Genomic DNA, 27948 nt, shown 5'->3' on the forward strand with positions numbered 1-27948 from the left:
TATTAATCTATTATTTGCTTTTTAATTTAAACTTTTTTTTTTACTAAAGATAATCTTATTTGAATGAGAATGATTAAACTTTTGTCTTATATAACTTTATTTAAAAGTTGTGGAGGATAAAGTTTTTGTTTAATGTTTAACTATTGTTTTTCTTATTAAAAAAAAAGTTTAAAAGATGTATTATTAATTTAAATAAAATTATTTTAATTATGTCTAAAAAAAAGTTATATTTTAACTATAAATGGAATATAAAATTTATAAATTAAAATATTGTAAATAAAGTTTAATAAAAAAAATGTAATATAAATGTTATTGTCAAGTACATGTTTTTTTTTGTCAAATTAAAAATTTTTTAGTATAAAATTACTTTTATGTACTAATGTAAGTAAAATAAACTTTTTCCACAAATTATGGTAAAATAAACAGATGAAATAATAAATATAAGTATAAGAAGAATAAAATTATGATAGAAATTTCTTAATTAATTAATGTAATAGATAACTTTTATAAAATATGCTAATTATATTTATTATTAATTTGTAGAAATATAATAAGTTGTGAAAATGGGTAATTAAAAGTTATAAATAAGTATATGTTTTCAAGGTATCTGTTTACATATAATGTAATAATAATGAAAAGATATATTTAATATAAATTTAATTCACTTTAATTTTATAAAGTTCAATATAATTAAATTTATTAATTTTTTTTATATAATACATTTGAAGAAGATATTCAATAAATATGTTATATATAAAAAAAAATGATATGATAAAGTTTTATAATAAGTATACTTATTAATTATAAATTAAACTTAATAAGAATATAATAAGTATAATTTAAATAAACTTAAAATATATTGTTTATAATAATTTAAATATAATAGAAAAAAATATTGATAAAGAAATGTAAATTACTTTTACTTGTAAATATATATAACTAAAAGTTAAAACATATAAATGAAAAAAAGTACTCGAAAAGGTGAAGCACACGATTAACCATATGGAATAGAAATTATAACATATGTTATTTCTTCTTTTTTTTTATAAAAGAAAGTTAGTATTAAAAACTTTTATATAAGTAAATAATTACTAATTATCTGTCTATTTACAATTGTTATTCATCAAACTAGATATATTTTACCAAATGAAAAATTATAATAAACATTTTGAGCATTAATAAAAAAAATCTAAAATAAATAGAATTTTTTTTTTAAATTTTTGTAAATAAGAATATAATATATATTATATAGTTAGCATAATCATTTTTTTTATGTAATATAATGTTTACTGAAAAATAAAGATAATAATTTTATTTTATATTAAAGTAGCAAAAAAAAATATGTTTGAAAGTGATTGAAATAAAATAATTTAAATTTATAAAAAAAAATTTAAATTATATATGAGAATGAATATAATAAGTAGAATATTGTTGCTACTATGCGCCATAAAAATATTTTAATATAATTTGAAAAGTTTAATAAAAACTTTTTTGAAAAAACGTGAGAAAAAAAATTATCACAATTAATTGACATATCATTAATGTTTAAATTAAAAATACAAACATTTGTATTATTTTTACATTGATTTAATGATTGACATAAAAAAAAAATGTACAGAATTTAAAAGAATATCACCGGACTTTTTTTTATTTCATTCACCATTTTTTCATTTACGATATTATTTTTTAGTTTATTTTCTAGTTCTTTTTTACGATACTCTTCAACCATATCTTTATATTTTTTTGGTAATCTAATTCCTGTTCTTTTAGGTCTATTTTTAATAGAACTTTTTAATATAGAATATACTGGTGGATTATCAAAATCAATGGCATATTCTTCTCTGGATAATTCTTGTGGACTTGGTGAATGTTCTTCAGCTGAACTAAGATCTTCACTACTAGCTACAGGTGCCATTGGTGGTAGTTCAGAAATTAATTTTTCTTTTTCTTTATCCAAAAAGGATAACTGTTCAACAAATAATTGTCGGGCTGCTTCCATATTTGTTGAATTAGATGTTTTTAAAACAGGTTCAGATTTTGCAAGATCAGAACAAGATTCTTCTTTTATTGTTGACATTGTACTACTTACAACACATTCAGATAATCGACGATGTTCATCAATTTTTCTTAAATTTTCAGATACTTTCTCAGTTGCTTGTTCAATTTCTACAATTTGTGTTAATGTTGCCTTATATTGTTTTAATTTTTCTTCAATTAATGTTTGAACACAAGTGGCCTGTTTATGAACATCTTGTAATTGTTCCTGTGCATGTACAGTTTGTTGTCTTCTTAAAATACATGGAGCAAATATTAAAGCAAGATTTGATGCTGACATTTTATTTACTGTTTCTTGATATGCAACTCTTGCAAGATGGTACATTAAACGATCGAGAACACACTTATTACATTTTGGTAACAAATCTGTCATTACACTTAAACATCGTACACGTTCTATATTATCCTCAACTTCAGAGACATTGATAAAATTTTCATAAAGTTCAAATGTTATAAGTGGTTCTACAAGTTCTCTAAAAAAAGCTTTTATAAGTGTTGTGACAACATGAACTGGAACTTCATCAAAATTTAATGTATCGTAATCTAAAAATATTATTATTTATAGTTAAAAAAAAATAATATAAAAATATTTACCTTCACAAGTTTCAATTTGTTTTCTTGTTGCTCTTACAGTTGCTAAGCTACCTGTTTTTCTATATAATCCTTCAACAAATAATGCTCTAACTTCAATATTCATTAACAATGAATTTAAAACAGTAGGAATTGTTTCACTATCATCCATTAAATAACTTAATGATGTTCCAAAGAAATGATGACCTAATGTTCCATTTTTATTAAATTTTGAACACATATTTACAACTTTAACATGGCATTTCTTATGACATGACAGGCGACATAAATCACATATAAATACTTTTTCAGAATGCCACATAAATTGATTACAAATTTCACAATAAGTTGGAACATGAACAAGTTCTAATCTAAAACGATGCCCATTATGAATTGTAATATCACTTTTTCTTCTTTTTTTTCTAACACTTTTAATTATTCCAGATTTTTTATTAACACTTTTTCTTTTATCTTGTTCTTGAATAAATTCATTTAAAAATCCTCTAAAAGCATTAACACCTAAAGTAGTTGGAAAAGAAACACCTTCTCTATTAGATACTTTAGTTAATAATCCATCAAATGTTGTTATCATATTATGATATTTTAAAACATTTCCATCTTCTTGGAGGACTGCTTCATAACCAATTAATTCCATATGAAATTCTCTTAAACTTTGTTTAAAAATAGCATCAATAACTGTATCACGTTTTTTATGTTGATCTAAACGATATTGTTTTTTAAAAATAAATACAGAAAAAAGTCTTAAATCTTCAAGTGATTGAATAATTAAATGACTAGGATCTGTTTGTTGTTTTGTTTTAGTTAAATTAAATGTTCCTTGATTATTTGAAGGAGATACAACAATAGGTGATAATGGTGATAAAGATCCTCTTGGACTTTTATGATGTTCATCATGTTTATTACTTTTTATCATTAATTGTTCATTTACTTTATTTGAAAGACATACCATTTTATTAGCATATTGTGCACAATCTTTATGAAAAGATAATTTACAATGTGAACATTTACATGCTTGAACTAATAATCCTGACATTGCTTTATGACAATATGAACAATTTTCTGAAATATGAAGTCTTGACATTTTAAAACTATGTTTTTGTTGAATACTAACTCCTTTATTATGTTCAAGTGTATTATTTAAAGATGAATCTACATCACAACTTTCATCATCACTTAATGTTATTGGTAAATCAGTTGTTTTTCTTGTTAATAAAGCTTTTAAATGTTTTTTAGCTCTAATAAAATTCATTTTTCTTGATTTTACTTTATCTTTTACTGGAATATCATGTTTTGTTTTAACACTTTCCATTCTTGCTATTTGATCACTCTCAGTACTAGCAGCTCTTCTTAATGTTTTTAATTTTGCTGTACTACTTGTTGTAGCAATACTTTGTCTTCTAATAAAATGTGCTGTTTCATTTGGATCTTCTTCAATTAATTTTAATTTTGTATCTTCTAAAACAAATGTACATTCTAAATCAATATCATCTTTATCAATTTTTTCTTCTAATATTATATCATCACCATCATTACAAATTGAAAATGTTGCTGAAACAGCTTCATCATCATCAATCTCAACTTCAGATATATCTTCTTCTGTACTACTAAATACATCAGAATCATTAGTAATACTATCTGAAGAACTATTTTGATCAGCAAATTGTGATAAACTTGAAGGATCATTTAAATCAAATGTTGGTAAATCAATTTTTTTAATAACAGTACCAATTTCAAATTTATTTGCTGTACTTGTACTACCAGTAGTTTTTCGTTTCTTTTTTTCTTTATTACTAATTTTTGGTCTATCTCTATCAGCAGCTTTTTTTCTTGCAATACTTTGTAATTCAATAACAGTTTTTCTTATTTGAAGATATTTTTTATGTTCTAGGTATCCTTTCCAATGACTTTGTATAACAATAGCTGCATGAATTTTTTTATTTAATTTTTTTTTAGTTAATGCTGCTCTACAAGCTGCCTGAAAAGCAACTATTTCATTTCTCATTTTAAGAAAACGTTTTCTTTCACTACATGCTCTAAACCATCGTTGAAGAGTAACAATATGTGACATTATAGTTCTATGAAGATGATCATCAAGAAGTAATTTTTCAGCATCTCTCATAAATATTTTTGTATGACCAAATTGTATCATACTTCCATCAATAGATGAATGATTTGATAAAAATTCTATTATTTCTTTTTTATTAGTATTTAAACCTTTTGGTAAAAGTATTCTATATTGATTTATAAATGCTTCATATTCAATTCTAACAGAATATCCAGCTCTTCGAATTCTAACAGTTTCAAGCATTCCAGTATATCTTAATTGTCTTAATATAATATTATCATCAAAATAATTAGGAATCTTAAAATAAAATTAATTGTTTAATTATATATATATACTTTTTTTAAACATACCTTTTCATTATTACTTTTTATACATCTAATAAAATATGGTGTTGCTTTAGCTAAAGTTTTCATTAATCTATTTAATGAATATTCAAATTGTTTACTAACACTACTTGGTTTATTTGATATTGGTTTTCTTCCATATATTTCTTTTACAGCTTGTAAACTTTTTAAATTTGATAATCTTTCTACTTTTGGTTTTGCACATTGTTTTCTAGCTTTATTAACAATTGTTTTGAAGACAGATGTATCACAAAAATCAGGAACAATTCCAGATGGTAAATCACCTCTTAAAAATTGACTTAATGTTGAATCACTACTTCTACGTAAATATTCTTTTTTTTGTTCATTTTCAGGTAATACTAAATGATCAACAGATTCAGCACGTTTTGGTAATTTTAATGATTGTTTAAATGCATTAATAGCTCTAAAAGTATTTTTTACAAGACTCCATCTATAAATAGCTACAGGATCATCTCCAAGTAATTCTCTAACAAATGAACTTTTAGAATTTTTAAATACCATAACCACATAAAGGCGCATGAGATCTTTATTTTTTTCTCTAAAACCCGTTATTTGGTATTTTACTTTTCCAGCATAATGTGCCACAATAAATGCATCCTCTTTTTTATGTGGAATTTCATAATACTCATTATTTTTTAAAAATGTATTTAATTTTTCTAACATTGAAGCATTAGTACCATTATTTATATTACTTTCTTCATCAATTAATCTTAAAATACCATATGGTTTTGATTGAAAAAGATGTACACATTCTGTATTATCAGTATATTCAATATTTGTCCAAGTAATACCTTCTTTTAAATATTCTTCTTGTTCAAATTGAAAAATATGTTGATTAAAATATGCTTGAAGGTGTTCATTAGCATAATTAATACATAATTGTTCAAAAGAATTTAATTGTCCACCAATATCTTCAAAACCAAAAATATCTAAAATACCTATATAAAAACCTTTTTTTCCTAAAGTAGCTTCTTTTTTTAATAAAGCTTGATTCATACGTAAAACAATCCAATGAAATAAAGCATTATATAAACATTTTGCCATAGCATCTCTAGTATTTATTGCTTCCTCAATATTATATCGTGTAATAACTGTTTCATTTCTTAACATTGTCCTTCTCATTGTCAATGCCTCTAATAATTGTTTATCTTTTAAATTTAATAATTGTGTAATAATTGATAGAACTTCCTCATTCTCAATATAAGCATTTTCATCAGAATGATAACTACTTCTTTTAATAAATTTAATATTACCTAATAATAATACACTTGATAAAACACTCCATATTTTTTGTTGTTGTGCTACACTAAATCCAACAGCTTCCATTGATTTTTTTAATCTATAAAATTCATTTTTTCCATTCATTGCTTCACATTCAAAAAAATTATTTTGATTAAGATAATAATAATTTGTTGGTGGTAAAAGATAATATTTTATTTTTTCTTCATCAGTTGTTCCATCTAATAAATAATAAAATACATGATAATTTCTTTCACCAATTGCTTGTGATATAATTCTTGATTTTTCTAACAAATATATTTCAACATTAGCACCACTTATCATACCATTTTCTCTATAATTAACTTTAATAAATTTACCAAAACGAGAACTATTATTATTTTGTACAGTAACAGCATTACCAAATGCTTCAAGTACAGGTCCAGCAGATAATAATGTTTGTTCAATACTAGTACCAGTTGTACTACCTTTTTGGCTAAGAGTTGTTAAATGATGTAATAAAAAATTTGTAGATTCCGTTTTTCCTGAACCACTCTCACCACTTATAACAACACATTGTGATTCTTTAACACGTAACATGTTATGATAAGTTATATCAGCAATAGCAAATATATGTGGTGGTAATGCTCCTAAATGTCGTGATTGACAATATAAACGTGCATATTTTGGATTATATATAGGAAAAAAACTAAATGGATTAACAGCAACTAAAATTGGTCCAATATATGTATATATATGACCAGAATTAAATCTATCTTTTAAATTATCTAATAATGTTTGTTCAGTTAATTCTGGTAGCATACATAAATCAGCATACTCTCTATCTTGTGGTTGAGCAAGAAATTTTGCCAAAAATGAATCAATTGTGGAACAATTTTCAGCAGATACAAAATTTACTACATTTCTTTTTGGTCGTGAACTTTTTGAACGAAAAACAAAACGATTTCTGGGAATTGTTGAATCATTTTCATTATTAGAATTATGACTATTACAACTCCATAACATTTGTACAGCAATTGGATATTCACCTCTATCAAGGCGTCGTTCTTTAAATGTTCTACCATCTAATGTTCCCATTGTTTCATAAATTTCATAATCTTCTGAATTTGTTCCATGAAGTTCTAAAAATTATTTTTAAAAAAAAAAATAAATAAATAATTATAAAATATTAATATTATACCTTGATTAGATTCAATTATTTTTTCTATTAATTCTTCTGTTGTATTTCTTTTATGAAAATCAAATGAAATTTTATGATTACTATTTTCAGGATTAAAAGAATGTAGATAAACAGTAACTCTTGTATGTGTTATTGTATCATCTGGTGCTGCAATAGTTAATGCCCTTCGAGGGAAAACAGATAGTAGTGGTACACCGCTTGATGAATAACCAGTAGTTGAGGAGATCGAATCAAAACTCATTTTTTATTTTATTAAAATTTATATCAAATATTAAATAATTCACCAAGATTAGTAAATAAAAATTATTGATAAAATATAGTATTACTTATAAATTTTTTAAATTACATAAAATGTTCTAAATATAAAATAAATAATAAAATTAGTGATAAAAAAAAATATATATATATATATAAATAATCATTTATCTTTAAAAATATAATAATCATCCAATTAGAAAATTTAAAAATAACTTTTTAAATCAATGATATATATTTATTATTATATTAAGTAGAAAATAATTTGTAAGTAAAATATGCCGTTATAAAAATTAACATCTACATTCAATGTTTAATAAATTTCTCTAATTTTTTTGCTACATTCATTTTGTCATACCTTACACTATAACTAAATAAAAAGTTTTATAATATGATCAATTATATCTTTAATATCAATTAATCTTAACTGTAATAATAATAAAATTTACCTATAGCAAAAGTAGAAAAGAAGAACAATATAATATTTTTCTCTATATTACATTTTTCTTTATTCACAATACAAAAAATTTCTCTATTATAAAATTTAATCACTTAAAAAAAAAAAAGCCAATGATGAAATAAAAATTGAATGGTAACCAATAATTTTAATAGCACTATATCTCCCAATATATTATAAAGCTAGCATTAGGATCACACGCTAGAAAATACTTAAACAAATTTTCATTATCTACATCTACTGTGATTTTCCTAGTTACTCTTATGAGATATAAAAAGAAATTGCTTAGTTATTGAAATTTCTTTAACTTCTTTATACTATATACTCCCGATTAAAGCTTAACACAAACTATAATTTCTTTTATTCTCTTACATCCTCCTGTCAATTCTTTTATATATCACTTCTTTTGATCAACAACTTAAAAATATATTTATTTATTTCATGGGTTGAAATTTTGATTTCAATAAAATATTACGTCATCAAGATTTATTATAAAAATACAATGTAACATCATGAGTAATAAAGATAATAATATAGTAAAAATTTTTAATTGAATATTGAGAGAAAATAACATGTTCTTGATATTACATACGTGACAATTTTTAAGATAATTATTAATTGAAAAAGTAACCATTAATAATTTTAACTTATGACAATGCAGCTTTATCTATGCTTTTCTTCTTTTTTTTTCTTTATCAAATAAAATAATTATCTTAATCCTAAACTTACTTTTCTTAATTATTTAGATATATACTAAGATTATAAATTTAATTTGTTTCTTAATATAATATATCATTAAAATATTAAATAAAAAATATTTTACATATTAAATCTATTATTATATAATTTATTAGTTATACTTAAACATTATTACAAAAAAAAAGTCAAGTTAATATGATATAATTTATAAATAACATGATTAATAATTATTATAAAAAAAAGTTTTATTAATTAGTATTTTTTTTAATTTTTATTTCAAGTAACTCTTTGTGCATAACATTTAACTTGATAAACAAACGAATAAGTCTTATCTCATATTGATGAAATAATAACTCAAGTTTTAATAAATGAAATTTTACATATTCCACAGATTCATCATATTTAATAAAATTTTTTATATTATCATTAGTATTCTGAGGTAAACCTAATTTTTCATAAATAAAAAATAGTTGTAATTTTTTATATGCTGTTCCAAAATATTCATTTTTAATAGAAACAGGAATTAATAATTTATAACTATTGGCATTTTTCTTATATAATTCTTTTTTACTTTTTAAAATCTTCATTAATCTAAGAACTTCTATATAATCTTTATTAATTTCAAATAATATATTCATTTCATTTTTTACATATAACAACAATTTATCGTAATCAGAAGGCCAACATTTCATAAATCTTTCCTTTCTCAATACATCATTTGGTGGTATTAATATAGCTGAATGACTTTTAAAAACTTCTTTATTATTTCGAGCTTTATTGAGTGTTAATTTATTATCATTTAATTTTATTTCATTTTTTAGTAATCTTTTTTTAATTACATTCCAAGATGAAAATTTTTCTCTATTCTCATTTTGAGAATTATTATTTGAAACAAAATACATCAATTCATCCCTAAAATTTAATAATTTTCCAATTTTTTTTGTTTTTTTTACAATACTTGTATCACTAAAACTTTTTACTTCTCTTTTTTTTTGATTTTTCAATGAGTTCATTAAATTAATAAATAATCTGACATACTCTTGCAAAGTACAAACATCAATAATATTATTTTTCTTTAAATCTAAAACAACAGTTTCAATATAATCAACATTTGGTGTAAAATCAACTTCAATATATTCTTCATCATTGTTAATTTTCTTATTGTTAATATTCATAATTAGAAAAAATGGTAAAAAAATTTAAAAAATAAGGTTGATATTAATATTCTAAAAATACAATTGGTTAGTACAATTTTTAAAAAATAAAATTGAAAATGTTAAGTAAAAATGGAGGATGAAATTTATATATTTTTGTTATTTTATGTTTTTGAATATATTAACATTTAAATTTTACTGTGAAATTATGAATTATGTTATCAACATGTTTTTAATTGTGCAAATATACTAAATAAATATACTAATAATAATATAATTTTATTGAATTTTTGCTTCTTAAAAAAAATTATCTCTCAACAAAAATTAAAGTTTTATTTTTAACTTTAAGAAGACTTTTGTTAAATTTAAAAACACATAATAAAGTTTTATTGAGAAATGATATATAATAGGTAGAAAATTAGTATTACAAATAAAGTATATTTAACCAAAAAAAAAAATAGTTTTAGCTTATATATGACTTTCATTAGATGGAAAACGTAATTTAAAAAAGCAAAAGCTTCCAAAAACATTTTCAATTTTGGTTAACGAATTAAAAGTTTTAGATTGATGAATAAGAGAATTTTTTAAATTTTCAAATTGTGCCCATTTTGGAACAATACCAAATGGATTATTTTCATCATCTGTTGTATCACAGTCTGATATGTTTTCAATTTTATATGATTCATTATCTATTTTATTGGTTAGTTTTTTAGAATTATCATTGAATTTATTAATATTCGTATAACAATTTATTAGTGGTTTGTTATTTTGTATAAACATATTATCACTCGATTCAGAATATCGTCCATTTTTAACAGGTGGAATGAGAAATTTTATTTCATCCTTCATATCACTTTTTCGTTTTCTTTTATTTTTATTTTCATAAATAACATTTGGTTTTTTAGAATGATTAAAATTTGTTAGTTTGTTATTAGTATATTTTAAATTATTTTTAGTATCTTGCTGTTCATTAAAGAAATTCTTGGTACTTTTTTGTGTTAAAGGTGGTAATTTTGATTTTTTTATCTTTTCAACTACATCCTTATTCTGTAACAATTTACTTTTTTTATTCATTGGGTTGATTTCTTGTTGACGTAATTTTTCTTTTACCTGTTTCATTTTTTCTTCTCTTTCTCTAAAAATAATATATTATTTGTTAATAAGAAAAAAAAAAGACATACAATTTTATTCTTTTAACTTTTTCATCTAGCAACATTTTTCTTCTTAAATCTGCTTGAATAAGTGTTCCCATCTGTTCTTCAATACACATTTCTCTCTCAGCAGTGTTTCTTCGCTTTTTTCCAAAATTGCTAATTACATTACATTTTGAATTTGAAAAAGTGTTATTAGTGTTATTATTTTTATTTACATTTGTTTCAGAATGATTCTTTGTATAACAAGTATTAATCATATTATTAGAATTATTATCATTTTTATTAATAGTAGTTCGCAGCTCTAAAAATTCTTTTCTTTCTGTTATATTTTGTTTCATAATATCTATTTGAGAGATATTTTTTCCTTTTGATGGAGTTGGTGGAATCTTTAAAATATTTATTAAAAAATAATTAAAAATAATACCTTTATCATATTATCATGTTCATTTACAAAACATTTAACTTTACCACGTTGATTCCATAATTTTAAAAGAATATTATCTTCAATATTTAGACAATACTTTTCATATATTTCTTCTAATTTTCCAGTAAAATCTGACAACTCTTCTTTACAAGGAATATTATTTAAATATGATCCATGTTTTGTAGACAATATAAATTCTTTGTCAGATAGTAAATTTAAAAATTGATTTTCTTTCTCATTTTTTATTGTTATTCCAATTTTTCTTCTTTTATAATTTTTCTTAGGCATAGCGAATGATAATTTAAAAAAAATTTAATCACTTTAAAATGGAAATAAAAATTTTAATATTTTATAATAATTCAAATTTTTACAAAAAAAAAAAATTAATATGTATTATTTAATATGGTCGAAGATATTCAGCAGGAGGACCAAAAAATACACTATTCATTGTTGTTGCAAGTTTTTCTAAATCTTTATTACTTTTTAATTGGTTACTTTTTCTAAAAATAGTATATGCAGTATTTATTTCTCTATTGAAATCAACATCAAGTTCATCAATTTTATCTGTCATCCAAACTGCATTATTTTCAGATGAATGATAATTTGAATAACTATATTTAAGTTTCATTTTTTTCTCAATATATTCAATAGGTTCTTTTTTTTGTGAATTTGATTTATCATCCATTTTAGTAAAATATATTAAACTATGTTTTTAATAAAAATTAAGTCTTAATATTTCTTAACAATTAATTTATGTACAATAAAGATACTTATATAAATTCGTTGTAAGATATGATAGATAATGGAATCTTTAAAGAATTACTTTTGTAAAAATTTTGTAAATACATTTTTTTTATTTATTCTTAATGTAATATTTTAAATTTTTGAATTTTATCTTTAAAAATTTTTTTCTCTAATAAAATAATTTTTTTTATTGTTTTAAAAAATATTTATTCATTTTGTTTATTTACAGGTCACAACAAATTTTACACACATAATGACATATTTCAAATAGTATTAATAAAAAAATAATAATATATTTACTAAATAGATTAGTTACAACAATGTACCATACACCTATATAACACAAAACCTTTTAAAAAAAAATAAAAACTTAATTTTATGGAATACCCAGAAATTAAACCATTTAATAGATATTTATCTTAATTTAATTATTTATACTTACAATATAATTTGTGATCAGTATAATTTGGAATAATTAAATTCACCGTTGATCTAAAATAGTAATACATTTCAGATCACTTTGATTACTAAAAATTTTAATATTCAGATTTAAAAAAATTTTTTAAAGAGTGATAAGTTTAAAGAAATGTCTATTAATTATATTTCAATAACAAACGAATTTAAACACGATAATTAATTTTTTTAACTATTTTTAAAAAACTATACAATCATACTAATTATTTTGTTTTTTAATATAAAGTAAGTAATAAATATCAAGAAAAGTTTTTATGTTAAATCCTTTCTTATTATATTCTAAATTTAAAGTGATCAATTAACTTTCAAATTCTAAAGTATTTGTAATAAAAAACTATAATCTTGTTAGGGTTATTTCTAAAAATGTTACTAAGATTTTTTAAATATGATATCTAATTAATTATTATTTAAGTATGAAATATTTTTAAATTGAGATAATTCTTTTTACTATTGTTTTATAAAAATTATCTTTCATTTAAAAACAAAATAGTTGAAAAAAAAACACATTATGAATAAAAAAAATTTATTTACAAATTTGATTTTAAAAAGTGCCCTTACCAGAACTTAGTATTTCCAAAACAAATCCATACATAAAAAAAACAATTATTTTTTCTTTTTTGTAGTTACTTTAGCTTTTTTAGCATTTCCTTTCAATGCTTTTTCTTCCTCAAGTTTTCTTTTTTTAGCAGAAGGTTCTGTTGTAACAATACTGGTGACTTTGAAAAAACTATCAATTCTAACTTGACTACTGTTCTGTTTAGCTTTTTTTAACCTCTCTAAACTTGAACGAATTCTTTGTTCATTAAAATTTTTTTCACCACTCATAAACGAAATAATTCCTTCTACATCTGGTGAGGTCCATTTAAAATCAAATTCAGTTCCATCTGTCACCTCTGGAGAAACAAAAAGCCCCCGTGCAACTTTAAAGTTCCAGTCTTCAGGAATTTTGTATCTTTCTGAGTCAATATTTTCAATTATAGTTTCAATATTTTTATGAATTTTTAATAAATCATATGCTTTTTTAGGACCTATTCCATGAATTGATGGAGTATAGTCACAACCGAGAATAATACAGTAGTCAATAAATTGTTCCATGGTAAAACCCATCTCTTTCAATGCAGTATTTAAATTAAATTCTTTAATAGGAATTTTCTTACTTTCAGGCGCCAATAAATGACGAAGTAGTATATTACTTCCAAAAGTTAATGCATCCATATCTTCTGTTGCTGTAGCAAAAACTTTCCCCTTTTTACACAATTCTGCGCATTGAGCTTCAGCTTCACACGGTGCATCAACATATGGAACACCCATAAGTGACAACAATCTTTTACAATCATCGTTTTGTTCTTTTGTAACTCTAACAAGTCTTCTTTCAAATTTCTCAATACCAGCAGTATCTCCTTTTGATATAGCTTCTTTTAATGAAGCTTCAGCATCAGCTCTTCTCTCAGTTCTTTTATCCAATTCATGTGATTTCAAATCTGGAGGCTTACCATCAAAAACATATACTGGTTTAATACCAGCTTCCATCATTCGAATTGTTCGATAGAAAAAACCATTTAAATGACTAAAAGTTTTTTAGAAATTAATAATAAAAATAAATTTTTTACCTTGTCGTTTGACCGTCTTCTGATTGAAGCGTTAAACCTTCTTGTCTAATAGCAATTAAAAATTGATATATGCACATTGAAGCATCAATAGCAATCACACGACCAAAGTAGTTTTTGAATTCTAATGATTTAACACTACTTGGAGCAAACTCTTGAATAGCTTTTGACAAATTTTTAATACCCATTATTTTTAATTAATAAATAAATATACAATTAATTAACTTAATATAAAGCAACACTAGGAATAATAACTGAAGAGACTTTTGTTAAAGGATTTCTTTTTGAGAATCCGGCGGCAAACATTTGTTGGAGATACGATCACTCATCGTTAGCAGTAATCGTCAATGTTTAAGTTTACAATGTCTTTATTTTTGCCAATTACTTTAACATTACTGGAGAATTGTGATGTCATATACATATTTTCTTTTCCAATTTGTTGAGATAAAAACACAGTTATAGGGAAAGAACTTTGAATATTTGAGATTTGTGTTGAAATTATCTTTAAATTTTCATTTCTTTTTGACAGAATATATAATGCTGTATCACTTAGTAAAGCAAGCATACCAGTTAACTCATATTCAGACGCAGAGATAGACCATTCTCTTAAATCAACTAGTATTTGGTAGAATTCCATTTGTAATTTATTTTGAATTGTAGAACAAAAATCTAAAATTAAATTTGGTAGTGACATCTCAGGTTGAACATGGATTATTTTAACCAATGATGTTTCTTTTGCGGAATAACTTAAAATATCACATTTTGGAACTTCATTTAATTTGTCGTTTCTTATCCATAACGTTTCTTTTTCATATTTTGACATTCGAAGACTTTCTTCAATAATAATTGAGTCAATTATGTCTTGGTCATCATTTAAGAGAATCAATAAAGGAGCACTTTTGTTGTACTCTAAATTCCTATAGTCACGAAATTGCATTTTTAATGTTCAATTTATTTGAAAAAATATTTTTGAATTATATCTAGTTAATTTGAACTAAAAAAAACATTTTTTATGACAACCTTCAATTAATTTAACTTATATCTAAATAAATAGTGGTTACATTTATTTCAATTGTAAAATGACCTACATTATTAGGTACATCATTATCATCAATAAATTGTACCTATGTCCACTATTAATTATGGTTAACGAATAATTTCGCAACAAAAATACTTATAAAAACTTTCATATTTATATGTATATATGTAAAGAATACGAGTGTTGGATGTAAGAAATATTTTCAAGGCCGACATGTGGCAAAGTTGCAAGAATCTCTGTCAGACTTAATTTGATACCACTTTGTAATTGAATTTAATATTGTCACCTATATCGTATATCTAACTTATATTTATTTAAGAAGCATCTACAAAAATTGTGCTATTTTGCGTTAGAAATATAGGATAATTTGTCTATTTTTACAATTTTTAATAAAATAAATAAATTTACTTAATAAATTTTTTGGTAAATCTATCTATCTTATTGGCGCTATCAAAAAAAAAGTGAAGAAATTTTACTTTCTACAAAAAGTAATTTTTATTTTATTGTATAACTAATAGATCCTACATTATTTTTTTAAAAAGATAGCATATAATTTTTTTTTTTTAATTTTAAAACTTACCTTTTGTTTAATTAAAATATTTTTTTTTTAATTTTGTATTAAAAAAAATTTATCTATCGTTATATACTAATCACTTTTTTTTTCACAATGATCTTGTAAAAAAAGTTTATTCCAATATTCTTTCTTAACGCGAATTTCAAGAACTTATTGTCTTTACTATAAAAATAATTTTACAGTTGGATCAAATTTGTTTATATTATTTTATGTTTTTTTCTTTGTTTCTACTAAAATAATAAAATTAATCTAATTATGGGGAAGGACTATTACAAAACTCTGGGCATTCCACGAAGTGCATCTGAAGATGAAATTAAAAAAGCTTATAGAAAAATGGCTTTAAAGTATCATCCTGATAAAAATAAAGATCCTGGATCAGATGGGAAATTTAAAGAAATTGCAGAAGCTTATGATGTTTTAAGTGATAAAACAAAAAAAGATATATATGATCAATATGGTGAAGAAGGATTAAAAGGCGAGGCTGGTGGTTTTCCAAATGGAGGACCAGGTTCTGGTTTTCATTATACATTTAATGGTGATCCGTTTCGTATGTTTACCCAAACTTTTCCTTCAGATGATATGTTTAAAGATTTATTTGGAAATAGTGGTTTTTCATTTAATGGAGCTGGAAATTCATTTTTTAATAATGGAATGTCTGGTCATGGTATGGGTGGGCATTATAAACATAAACAAGATCCAACTGTTCAACATGAATTACTTGTTTCTCTTGAAGATATTGCCAAAGGAACAGTAAAAAGAATGAAAATTACTAAAAAAGTTTATGCACATGATGGGAAATGTAGAACTGTAGACAAAGTACTAACAATTGAAATTAAACCTGGATGGAAATCAGGAACAAAAATAACCTTTCCTAAGGAAGGTGATCAATATCCAGGAAGGATACCTGCTGATGTTGTTTTTGTAATAAGAGATAAACCTCATCCATGTTTTAAAAGAGAAGGTGCCGATTTAATACACGTACACAAACTTACTCTTAAAGAAGCTCTTCTTGGCACACAGTTTGAAATAACATCGTTAGAAGGTCAGAAAATTCCTATTGTAATAGACCATATTATTAAACCAAATTTTCACAAAAAGTAAGTTGTATTTAATATAATATTAAAACTTTTTTATAGAATTGAAAATCAAGGACTTCCATCACCGAAAACAGGGCAAAAAGGTTCTATAATAGTGAAATTTGATATAAAATTTCCGGACACGTTATCAACACAAGCTAAAAATGCTATTAACGAATTCCTATAATGTATCATTTGAGAATCTCACTTGTTAAGATCAGGAACTTTTCAAATTTGTACATCTAGAAAATAATTGCTGTTTTAATTAAATTAATCCATTAAATAATCTTAAAAAAAATTTTTTCTTATAAATTATATTTCTATTTTTTTTTATTTATTTCGATTTTATATATAGAAGATAAATCGTTTTTTTTAATGAGATAAAAAGGAGATTTTTTTTGAATGAAATAATTTTATTATACACTTTTAAAAATTAATAGTATCTTTTAAATATTTTAATTTATATACATTCTCAATAAAACAAAAACAACAAAAATATTTTATTAACAATATTAAAATTATTAAGCTAAATCTGAAACTCCTGAAACATCAGATAAACCTGAACATGTAGACAAAGCATCATCATCATTTTCAGCCATTTCAACATCCTCCTCATCAGCATTGTCTTCTTCATCTACTATTTCATTATCTTCCTCATCTACTACTTCATCATTATCCTCTTCTTCGGCAGTATAATTTTCTTCTTCAACTTCATTAATTGGTTTCTCATCTTCTTCATTTCTAAGAACTTTTTCATTCTGTACATAATCAGAAGGTAATACAAAATAAGGCAGCTTTCCTCTTTGAAAATCATTCAATACCATCTTACTGACAGTTCCATAATCAGGTTCACCACCCTTTAATAATCTTCCTGTTTTTTTAGCAATTTTTTCCAAGAAATCATCAACACCATTGAAATCTGTTAAACCATAATGTTTACATAAATGTTCTTTCTTAACTTTATCCAAAACACTTTGAATGTGATTTTCAGGATCTTTGACATTTTCGACTCTGACGACACCCTTAAGAATAATTTCTGTTTCTGAATCACCTTGTGGATATACAACACCAGGACAATCAATAAGATAAATTCTTCTCATTAACATAACATACTGCCAAACTTTTGTTTCCCCAGCAATAGGTGCTGATTTACAAACTTTTTTGGATCTTAAAGTGTTTACAATAGAGGATTTACCAGCATTTGGATATCCTACAAATCCAACTGAAATTTGTGGTTTATCTTTATGTAATGATTGAAATTGTCTTAAAAGATTTATAAGAGAACCTTTTCCAAAAGAATGTTGTATAGAAGCATGGAAAGCAACAGTAGGTAATTCTTTAGAAAATCTATTTAACCACATTTTTGTAACCCATGTTGGTACTAAATCAACTTTATTAATTACAAGAATGAGATGTTTGTGTGGTTTTTCTCTACGTAAAAATTCTTCTACATGTTTACATCTCGTTCCTTCTGGATTTCTAGCATCAACAACTTCAACAACAACATCAGAAGAATCAATTACTTTGTACAATTCACCCCAAACTCTGTTTGATTGACCAGCTCGGAAAAGTGGATTAGTATTTTCAAATCTAGCACGATCAGCATCTCTATCATAAATGTCTCTATCTTTATCCTTAGTATATTTTGATGTTCTTTCAGAAATATTTGCAACCATACTTTCTAAATCATTAACCGCAAGATTTGGCTTTTTTCTTAAAGATTTTTTACCAAAAGTATATTCAAAAGATTCAGTATCTAAAATGTGAACTCGTTGTTGTTTAGATTTTTCTTGTAATAATGTTACTGGAAGTTTAGTTTGTTTCATAACAACTTGAAAAGGATCTTTTATAACTTTCCCCATATTAGCTTGGAATGTTTGTAATTGCTCCTGCCCAATAACTCTTGTATTTCCAAACCATTTGCGATGAGGTTCAACTCTTGCAACAGTTCCAGATGGTAATCTATCTTGATATGGAGCTGCTTTTATAATTTTTCCATTTTTATCACTAAAAATATTAGTTTTATAATAATACTATGGTAAACTGAAACATACCGTGTTGGTTTTGAATTTTTGTACATTAACAATCTTTTAATTGTAGCACGAGAACGTTGATGAGGTCCTTCTCTTTTTCTATCTTTAAAAAAAATGTAAAATTTAGCAAAAATATAATGAACAAACCTGGATTTAATGAATGGGTTCCTGTTGAAAATGTTTGTCCTCGATGTTTTGGAGCCATATCATGTTTAAGTTTACTTTTTACTGGTTTCGAACCATCTTTCAATGGTCGATTTAATTTTAATGAAGAACGTGTCTTTGCCATATCTGTAGAAAATGACAATGACAAAGTATATTAAATTTAAAAAAATTAAATAATTTCTTGGTAAAGTGTTCACGAAGTTTTCGTTTGAGGAGGTAGATTTTTTTATTAGTTACAATTATATTCAAAATTTAATATTAAAGTTTTTATCTATACTTTAAAAATGTGATTTGTAATAAAAAATACCATATTAAATTCCTATACTAAAATGAAGAAATTATTTAACATATTTAAATATTTTTTTCTGATGCTGAAAATATTATAACACATAATAATACAATCTTGGTAAAATAAATAAAAATGTTAAACTGTATACATTCTTTATCAAACAATAACATGCTAATTTAATCAAATAGCAAAAAAAAATTGTTTACAATATTGCGTAAAAACATAATTGTGTACAAAGATTATATGAGTATCAGAAGAAGTGGATAAGAAATAATTGTTTATTCTCTTTATCAATATTAAAGTAATTTTTAAATAAAAAAAAACTCTAATTAATGATTATTTCTAATTTTATTATTTTTCATTATTATAATTGAAAGAAAGTTTATTAAAAATACTATATTTTCATTAAATTTTTGTAAAAGATTTTCTTTTTTTTAAATATAATAAATTATTTTTAATCTCCTTATTCATATATTAACTATTTCATTGTGGACTTTTTTAATTAGTCAACTTTATTCCAATGTATTTTCTCCTACAAAGCATTGATAATTGTGAATTTTACATTTTCAATATATAATTCCTTTTATCTTTTGGAAAAACGAACATTTTGTTTAAAACTTACTGATACTAATAATTCTTTTTCAGACTTTATTATTATAACTCTTTATCGATAAGTGTTTTTATAATTTTTTTTTAAAGATAAATATATTGTTTTTAAAAATAAAATATGATATGGTTTTATTAATTATTTATTATTATTGAAAAATAAATTGTATATTATAAATGAAATTGTTTTTACTGGATGAATAAATTGAAATGTAAATTTTATAATTGATTTTTTTTAGATGAGATTTTGGCATTCACCTATATATGTATTTAAATATTCATTTAATGATGTTACCTCAACTTTTTGGAATCGTTACCCAAATGATTTTGCTAAACATATTATGAGTGAAGATATATTAGAAAGAAGAATTGAGGGTAATAAAATTTATACAAAAAAACTTATTGTTAAACGAGGTAACTAGCACTAGAGATGAGTCAAATTTTTTTTAAGGTTCATCGTTTTTAAAATATGTACCTTCTTGGTTGTGTTCATTAAATTCAATTAAAGTTATGCCTGTTATTGAAGAAAGCATTTTTGATAAAGATAATAAAACATTAAAAACTTATACAAGGAATGTGGCTCATCGTAAAAATTTTATGATTGAAGAACGATGTGTTTATTCGCCAAATAAAGATGATTACAAATCATCTACAGATGTCAAAAGATCAGTTGTAGTGGATGTTGACTTTGGAACGATCTCAAACATAGTTCAAAGATTTATTTTAATTGGGTTTAAAAGAAGTGTTAAAAATACAATTCTTGGCTTCAATCAAATATTAGCTGAAAGAAATAATAAAAAAACAGAAAAAGATAATTATTTTAAAGATGAAGTTAATTTGAAAATTGAGAAAGCTAAAGAAAAGTATAAATTATTAAATAACAAGGACAAACAAAACTTTTATTAGATTTAGTTAAAATATAGTTAATTTGTATTTATAAAAATTATGTTATGTAAATATACATTTACAAATAGTTTTTAAATTTATTTGTTTAATCAAACTCTAATTGAGTATATCTTTATCATAATAGTTAATTAAATTAATTTACAAGAAGATATTATAATGTATTTCCCAGTGAGTTATCATCCTGCTCCAAAATATATATTATTTTTTGCCTTCTTATCACTTTTACATTGTGCCTTTTCAGTTGCTCAGGTAAATTTTTTTTTAACAAAGAAAAAATTTTTTTTTAATAAAATTTTTTAGCATAGATCTTATCTTAGATTAATTAATCAAGAATATACATATTTATCAGCTGATATATATGTACAATTATTTGTTTCATTAGCTGTTGGTTTATATAGTGCAACAGCATTTTCAGGAGACTTTCAAAAAATTCGTTCTGATTGTGAAGACGAACCTGAAACATGGGACACCTTTGGCAATTGTCCTTCATTTTACACCTTCGAACACAGAGGAAAACCAATGTCAGCAAGTTTTGTTGGGTTTACACAACCCGAAGAATGATTGGATCAACTATTTGTAATAAATTAAAAATAATGGACAATTCAAAAGAGATATTAAATGAAAATCATACAAAAAAAGAAAATTATCCTTCTGAATATAATATAGAAAAAAATAAATTAAATAATTTTAAATATTGTCTTAATAGTGTTAAAAGTATGGATTACATGAATTATCTTTCAGCTTTACTTTTTCCAAATTACGCAAAATCACATGCGTTTTCTGTATTAGCTTTAAATGTTGAATTAGGTACATTAAGACATTCTATTGAAATTAATGGTGGAACAGCTGGAATTTATAGATTACAATTTTGGAAAGATACTATTGATACAATATATCGTATTAAAAAAGGTCCTATTCCAAGGCAACCTACAGCAGAAGCATTAAAACAATTTTTATTATATCGACAAACTAATATTAATTATTTGTATCAATTGATTTTCTCTAGACAAAGTACTTTAGGAGATAAAGGTTTTAAAACAATTAAAGAATTAGAGTATTATGGAGAAAGTACTATTGGAAGTGTAATAAAACTTTTATGTGAAGGTATAAAAACTGAAAATGTAAAATTAGATGATAATGTTTTAAAATGTGCAGATAGTTTAGGAAAAGCAACTGGTATTATTAATCATATACGTAGTATAATACCAATGTTAAAAAAAAATATTGTACTTTTACCTCAGGACTTGATGATTTTACATAATTTTACATCTGATCAATTATATACAGGAAAAAATTCTAGTGGATCTGTTAATGTTATAAAAGATTTAGTTGATTTATCTGAATTTCATTTATCAGAAGCAAGAAAAATTAAAAAAGATATAGAAAAAAAATATAGAATTGCATTTGTTGGAAGTTCTTTGTCTTGTGATTATCACATTAAAGGTTTGAAAAAGAATAAATATAGATTTGATTATCCTGCTCTTCAGTCAAATGAACCTTTAGCAGCTTTTAAAGTAGGAAAATTAAAATTATTTAATAGCTATTAGTAAACTATATTATAAATTTTTATATGATGTTTATTTATACTCTTTGTCGTTATTTTTAAATTACAATAATAAATTTAACCTTTAATTACAGCAATTGGTCTAAGTTTAAATGTTTTTTTAGATAGACCCGCTTGATGACAAGTATCAACAACATCAGTAACATTTTTATAACTTTCTGGAGCTTCTTCCATAACAAGCTTTGGACTTGCTACCCTAATACTAATTCCTTTTTCTTTTAATTGATCTAAAACATCCTCAAAACTAATTGTCTTTCGACTTTTACTTCTGCCCATAGCTCTTCCTGCTCCATGACATGTTGTACCAAATGTAGCTTCCATACCTTTTTCAGTTCCACAAGCAACATAACTACATGTACCCATAGAACCACCAATCATAACTGGTTGTCCTGTTAATTGATAATCTACAGGAACTAAAGGATGATGTGGTGGTAATGCTCTTGTAGCTCCTTTTCTATGTACACATAACATTTTTGGTCTCCCATTTACTATGTGTTCCTCAAATTTTGCAATATTATGACATACATCATAAACAACATTCATATCCAAATCATCGGGTGTACAATTAAATGTTTTTGCAAATGCTTGTCTTACACAAAATGTGATACATGAACGATTAACCCATGCAAAATTTGCTGCTGCAGCCATACTTTTTAAATATTCTTGACCTTCTGGTGAGTTAATTCTAGCACAAGCTAATTGTGTATCATTTATATGAATACCATCACGATTCATAGATTTTACCATTGATGTAAGACAATTTGAAGCAACTTCATGTCCTAAACCTCTAGATCCACAATGAATCATAATTACAACTTGGCCAACATCTTCAATACCCATTTTTTTAGCAGCATATTTATCATAAATTTCATCTACAACCTGTACTTCACCATAATGATTACCAGCTCCTAATGTTCCAAGTTGAGGTAATCCTCTTTTTTTAGCTCTAGTTGTAACTTTAGTAGCATCTGCCTGAATCATCCTACCAAATTCTTCACAATGTTCTTTGTCTTCTGCCCATGAATAACCTTCTCTTAATGTCCAATCCATACCTATTTCAAGACATTCTTCAAAATCAGATACACCAATAGGAATAATTCCTTTTGATCCAACACCAACAGGTATATGATCAAATAATGCTTGAGTTAATTCTTCTTTTACTGGTTTCACATCTTTTTCAAATAAATTAGTTCTAATAAGGCGAACACCACAATTTATGTCAAAACCAACACCACCTGGTGATATAATACCATCTCCTGATTCTGCATCAAAAGCAGCAACATTACCAATAGCAAATCCATATCCTGAATGCATATCAGGTAAACCTATAGAATTACCAATAATTCCTGGTAATCCAGCAACATTAGCAATTTGTTTGACAGCAGGTATATAACCACCAATATTACCTCTTTTACAACACATTTCAATTTCTCCTAACATATGTTTTTTTATTTTATCATTAAGATAAAATCTTCCCTCAACATTCATATTAGGAACAAATCCTTTTTTAATTTTATATTCACATGGTCCTATTTGTTCAATATATTTTAATTCTTCATCATAAGTTCTAACAATATTACCAAATGACTTTGACATATCTAAAATTTTAAAATATTATATTGATTTACATATCAAATATAAGGTAAAATATGGAAATACCAAAAAGGTTTTAATATTAAAAACAAGTAGATTAATAACAACAACAAAAAAAATATAATAAACTTATAAAACAAAACAAAGTAGTATAAAAAAAAATTAACTAATTTATAAAAATAACAATATTATTATTCAAACTTTGTTTCTTTTGGTAAATTTCGTAATTTATTCTTTTTTCTAACTGTTAACAAATATTCAATGCTAGATTTATTCTTTTTACCAATATCAATATATAATTTTCGTTGATGAGATATTTCTTGAACTAAAGCATTGATAGATGGTAAAATATTTCTAGCATTATTTTTAAAATTTTGAAAATGATTTAATATTAAATTATCCATAAAATTATAAACATATTCAATATGACTTTTTGTAACTTTTTTCCAATTTATGGCAATCCAATTAAGCATTTTTTCAGCATACAAATAAGGTATTTGTTGTGTAACAAATTTAACATCTTCTATTGGTATTTCGAGAAGTGAACGTATTATAAAATAATTATCATTCAACTTTAATGACATTATTAATGCTTTACAAAAATCTTTTGTATTTAACAGTTGTGTTATTATTTGAGGAGTTACAGTTGTCTCCAATAGGAATGGATCAAATTTTTCATAACGATCTAAAGAATAAATAAGAACTCCTTCTGTATTTGCTATAGCAAAACATCTGGCTGTAGGTGAAAATGATATAGCATTAGCACGCATTGTTGGTTTGTAAGCTCTTTCAGATTTATCTGAAATTTTACTACCTGCTAAAGCCATTTTCTTTTTTTTACCATAATCATCATCATCTTCATCTGATGACATTTCAATAAAATCAAGATTTCCAAATTCAGATAATTGTCTATAATTAATATCAGACATAACACCATCAAAACTAAAGTTTATTGTCATTTTTAATTTCTTAAGAAGTATTCTATCTTTAACTGAATAAATACAAATATGATTTGTGTTACCACCAGCAATAATAAGATTAGAATCAGGTGAAAATTCTATAAATTCAAATGTTTTGTTTCTTTGTGATGTTTCTTTTTTAATTGTTTCAAATGCTCCTCTTCCAGAATCAACATCATATTTTGTTTCAATTATTCCCATTATGATACTATCACGAGTATCATATAAAGTTATTGATGAATTATATGTTAATACAGCAAGAATTTTACCACATGGAGAATAAGAAACATCTAATGCTTCATCAGTTAATGAAATAACTTCGCATCCATTATCAATGATATTTGTTATACGTAATGTTTTATCCCATGATACAGAAGCTAAATTATTACCAAAAAATGAAATTCCAGAAAGTCTTGAAGAATGTCCTGAAATAACATCAACTAGATCACCTGTATCCATTGACCATATATAAGTTTTAAATTCATCTTTAGCCATTGACATTACTAAATCTGCTGTGGAATCTGTAATAACTCCATGTAATTGTGATTGTTCAGGACATTTAAATGTTCTAAAATTTCTATATCTTTTCATATCATGAGCTCTAACTGTTCCATCTAATGATGATGACAAAACAACATTTCCACCCTCCGTCCAACAAATACCAGTTACTGTTGATTTATGTTCAGTAAATGTTATAAGACAATTTCCACTTCTACCATCCCAAACTTTAACTTTTCCATCCATACCTCCTGTTGATATTAATGAACCACATGGTGAATATTTAACACATGAAATAATATGTGTATGAGATTGTTGATTCATTATATAACATTCTGATTGCCATTCCCATACAGCAATTTGTCCTAATGAACCTCCACCTGAAGCAATACCTACCCAATCACCATCCTTGTTAAAAGCAACACATTTTACAGAAACATCTCCAACTTTTAAAGATTGAATTAATGAAAATGTAGGAATTTCATGAAAAACAATAGCACCATTTGAAAAAGATGTAACAAGTATATTATTTTTAGAATGAAAAGTTGCACTGGTACAGTCAACATTCCTTGCAACAGATGCAGAATCATTAATATTTAATTTTTTTTCACGTTCATAAAAAACAAATGTTAACTTATCTTCTTCATTTTTTTCATCAAATTTCCCATAAGTTTTATTACTCTTCCATAATGAAGCTAATCCTCTATCATCGATAGTTAAACAATCATAAGAATTTTTTAAAAAGAAACAGTTAATAATACTACCTTTGTGTGCATCAATTAAACGAAAAGGAAATTTTTTTTTAAAATCTGTACAAATTTGTTTTCCTGGTTTAAGAACTACAAACTTTTTATCTTCACCACCTGCTATTATTAATTCTCCATCATCAGACCAGTTTAATGTTGTCATTTTATTTGTTGATATTGTTAAAGATGTTGTCTTTGTCCAAGCATTAAAACTATCAAAAGTTACTTTGTTTAATAAAAAAACTTCAATTCTGCCATCAAATGCAATGGCAATATATTTGGAGCAGGGAGAAAATTTAACATCTCCTACATGTTTTGTCAATTTTAATTGAGCTAATGAAACACCTTTACTTGTATTTACTAAAAATCCACGTCCTAAACAATCAATTATGAAAGCAAGTTTTCCTGATGGTGAAAGAGTAAATTTTATAATATTAAAATTTGATGTAAAAGGCATAATTGAAGATATGTTACTAAATTAAATTAAATAAATATAATATTAAAAACTTACTCTTTTAAATCAAAAACTTTAATTTTATTATTAATTGTTGAATAAAGTTGATCTGTTGTTGGATGAAAAAGAATGTTTCCATTTTTATAAACATTTCCTAATAAATCAAAAGGCTAAGATGAAAATTTTTATTAATAATATTAAAAATAAATACTTACTTTGAAATCTAAATTCATTTTAATAAAAAAATAAAGTTAAAAGAAAAAATATATTTTTAAATTTTATATATCAAAAAGAAACATCCTACCAAATGGTGTGGAATTTTGCAAACAAATTCTTGATAAGATATTGAAAGAAAAATTTTAAACTTAAAAATAAAATTATTATAAAAATTTCTAAAAATGGCTTCTCGTTATGTGGCACGATTTGTAAATCAAAATCCTAGAAATTTAGAACTTATGGGTATTCAATATAGACCATCTGGAAATTGTTTTGAAAAAAATCGTAAAAAAATGAATGCTATATATAAAACAGTATTTAATGGTGGTAAATCACATACAGAAGCTTCAGTATACCACTACAAAACAGGACTTGTTTTATCTGTTTCAACAAGAGAAAGTGGTATATCAAATCAACTACCCAGTACTACTGATCGTTTTGCAGCTTTTAATATTGGAAAAGTTTTAGCTGATAGATTAAAACAATGTGGAATTGAAATGGTTGTACCTTGTTTTGAAGAAGGCGAAATAGAAAGAAGTCATAAGGTAATTATTAATATATTTTATTTTAAAATATTTTTTTATAGAAACAATTTTTTGTTAATGCTTTATTAGAAAATGGTATTAAATTAATGGATTATAGTGAAGTTGAACCTTCTATTAAAAATAATGATATAACTTGGAGTTATTATAAACGATATCATACAAGACAGGAAAAAATTGATGAACAATTTTAATAATTTTTTTATTAATTAAATTTTTAGGTTG

At 24.0% G+C, this 27948-nt stretch overlaps 13 protein-coding genes across 13 annotated transcripts; 5 read left to right on the plus strand and 8 right to left on the minus strand.

The window, feature by feature from the left end:
• Positions 1–1621: 1621 nt before the first annotated feature.
• Positions 1622–7736, minus strand: SRAE_2000106800 (Ras-association domain and Rho GTPase-activating protein domain and Myosin head, motor domain and Protein kinase C-like, phorbol ester/diacylglycerol binding domain and Rho GTPase activation protein domain and P-loop containing nucleoside triphosphate hydrolase domain-containing protein; the record flags this gene model as incomplete). Its single annotated transcript, XM_024651976.1, has 4 exons — positions 1622–2598; positions 2650–5008; positions 5062–7436; positions 7496–7736. 4 exons carry the CDS (start codon positions 7734–7736, stop codon positions 1622–1624), a joined length of 5952 nt encoding a protein of 1983 aa, XP_024505599.1.
• A 1418-nt stretch (positions 7737–9154) lies between these two features.
• On the minus strand, positions 9155–10081 carry SRAE_2000106900 (Hypothetical protein; the record flags this gene model as incomplete). The annotated part of the gene is made up of 1 exon (XM_024651977.1): positions 9155–10081. The coding sequence occupies one exon, from the start codon at positions 10079–10081 to the stop codon at positions 9155–9157; it is 927 nt and encodes a 308-aa protein (XP_024505600.1).
• Positions 10082–10528: 447 nt separating this feature from the next.
• On the minus strand, positions 10529–11926 carry SRAE_2000107000 (Inner centromere protein, ARK-binding domain-containing protein; the record flags this gene model as incomplete). The annotated part of the gene is made up of 3 exons (XM_024651978.1): positions 10529–11195; positions 11242–11600; positions 11639–11926. 3 exons carry the CDS (start codon positions 11924–11926, stop codon positions 10529–10531), a joined length of 1314 nt encoding a protein of 437 aa, XP_024505601.1.
• A 109-nt stretch (positions 11927–12035) lies between these two features.
• SRAE_2000107100 (Hypothetical protein) lies at positions 12036–12323 on the minus strand (the record flags this gene model as incomplete). The annotated part of the gene is made up of 1 exon (XM_024651979.1): positions 12036–12323. The coding sequence occupies one exon, from the start codon at positions 12321–12323 to the stop codon at positions 12036–12038; it is 288 nt and encodes a 95-aa protein (XP_024505602.1).
• Positions 12324–13459: 1136 nt separating this feature from the next.
• Positions 13460–14651, minus strand: SRAE_2000107200 (Flap endonuclease 1; the record flags this gene model as incomplete). Its single annotated transcript, XM_024651980.1, has 3 exons — positions 13460–13965; positions 14014–14423; positions 14467–14651. 3 exons carry the CDS (start codon positions 14649–14651, stop codon positions 13460–13462), a joined length of 1101 nt encoding a protein of 366 aa, XP_024505603.1.
• A 143-nt stretch (positions 14652–14794) lies between these two features.
• On the minus strand, positions 14795–15400 carry SRAE_2000107300 (Hypothetical protein; the record flags this gene model as incomplete). The annotated part of the gene is made up of 1 exon (XM_024651981.1): positions 14795–15400. The coding sequence occupies one exon, from the start codon at positions 15398–15400 to the stop codon at positions 14795–14797; it is 606 nt and encodes a 201-aa protein (XP_024505604.1).
• A 931-nt stretch (positions 15401–16331) lies between these two features.
• SRAE_2000107400 (DnaJ domain and Chaperone DnaJ, C-terminal domain and HSP40/DnaJ peptide-binding domain-containing protein) lies at positions 16332–17339 on the plus strand (the record flags this gene model as incomplete). Its single annotated transcript, XM_024651982.1, has 3 exons — positions 16332–16623; positions 16666–17173; positions 17213–17339. The coding sequence occupies 3 exons, from the start codon at positions 16332–16334 to the stop codon at positions 17337–17339; spliced, it is 927 nt and encodes a 308-aa protein (XP_024505605.1).
• A 334-nt stretch (positions 17340–17673) lies between these two features.
• SRAE_2000107500 (Nuclear GTP binding protein) lies at positions 17674–19474 on the minus strand (the record flags this gene model as incomplete). Its single annotated transcript, XM_024651983.1, has 3 exons — positions 17674–19159; positions 19207–19288; positions 19333–19474. 3 exons carry the CDS (start codon positions 19472–19474, stop codon positions 17674–17676), a joined length of 1710 nt encoding a protein of 569 aa, XP_024505606.1.
• A 1010-nt stretch (positions 19475–20484) lies between these two features.
• SRAE_2000107600 (Protein preli-like) lies at positions 20485–21151 on the plus strand (the record flags this gene model as incomplete). Its single annotated transcript, XM_024651984.1, has 2 exons — positions 20485–20659; positions 20697–21151. 2 exons carry the CDS (start codon positions 20485–20487, stop codon positions 21149–21151), a joined length of 630 nt encoding a protein of 209 aa, XP_024505607.1.
• Positions 21152–21307: 156 nt separating this feature from the next.
• On the plus strand, positions 21308–21712 carry SRAE_2000107700 (Membrane magnesium transporter 1; the record flags this gene model as incomplete). The annotated part of the gene is made up of 2 exons (XM_024651986.1): positions 21308–21400; positions 21452–21712. 2 exons carry the CDS (start codon positions 21308–21310, stop codon positions 21710–21712), a joined length of 354 nt encoding a protein of 117 aa, XP_024505608.1.
• Positions 21713–21744: 32 nt separating this feature from the next.
• Positions 21745–22698, plus strand: SRAE_2000107800 (NADH dehydrogenase (ubiquinone) complex I, assembly factor 6; the record flags this gene model as incomplete). The annotated part of the gene is made up of 2 exons (XM_024651987.1): positions 21745–22255; positions 22307–22698. The coding sequence occupies 2 exons, from the start codon at positions 21745–21747 to the stop codon at positions 22696–22698; spliced, it is 903 nt and encodes a 300-aa protein (XP_024505609.1).
• A 74-nt stretch (positions 22699–22772) lies between these two features.
• SRAE_2000107900 (tRNA-splicing ligase, RtcB family and WD40 repeat and Small-subunit processome, Utp12 domain and Quinoprotein amine dehydrogenase, beta chain-like domain and WD40/YVTN repeat-like-containing domain and WD40-repeat-containing domain and tRNA-splicing ligase RtcB homologue, eukaryotic family-containing protein) lies at positions 22773–27198 on the minus strand (the record flags this gene model as incomplete). The annotated part of the gene is made up of 4 exons (XM_024651988.1): positions 22773–24313; positions 24592–26984; positions 27023–27135; positions 27181–27198. The coding sequence occupies 4 exons, from the start codon at positions 27196–27198 to the stop codon at positions 22773–22775; spliced, it is 4065 nt and encodes a 1354-aa protein (XP_024505610.1).
• Positions 27199–27363: 165 nt separating this feature from the next.
• SRAE_2000108000 (39S ribosomal protein L18, mitochondrial) lies at positions 27364–27917 on the plus strand (the record flags this gene model as incomplete). The annotated part of the gene is made up of 2 exons (XM_024651989.1): positions 27364–27726; positions 27768–27917. The coding sequence occupies 2 exons, from the start codon at positions 27364–27366 to the stop codon at positions 27915–27917; spliced, it is 513 nt and encodes a 170-aa protein (XP_024505611.1).
• Between the last annotated feature and the right edge of the window lie 31 nt (positions 27918–27948).

The sequence above is a fragment of the Strongyloides ratti genome, assembly GCF_001040885.1.
Source record: "Strongyloides ratti genome assembly S_ratti_ED321, chromosome : 2".
Classification (NCBI taxonomy): Eukaryota; Metazoa; Nematoda; class Chromadorea; order Rhabditida; family Strongyloididae; genus Strongyloides; species Strongyloides ratti.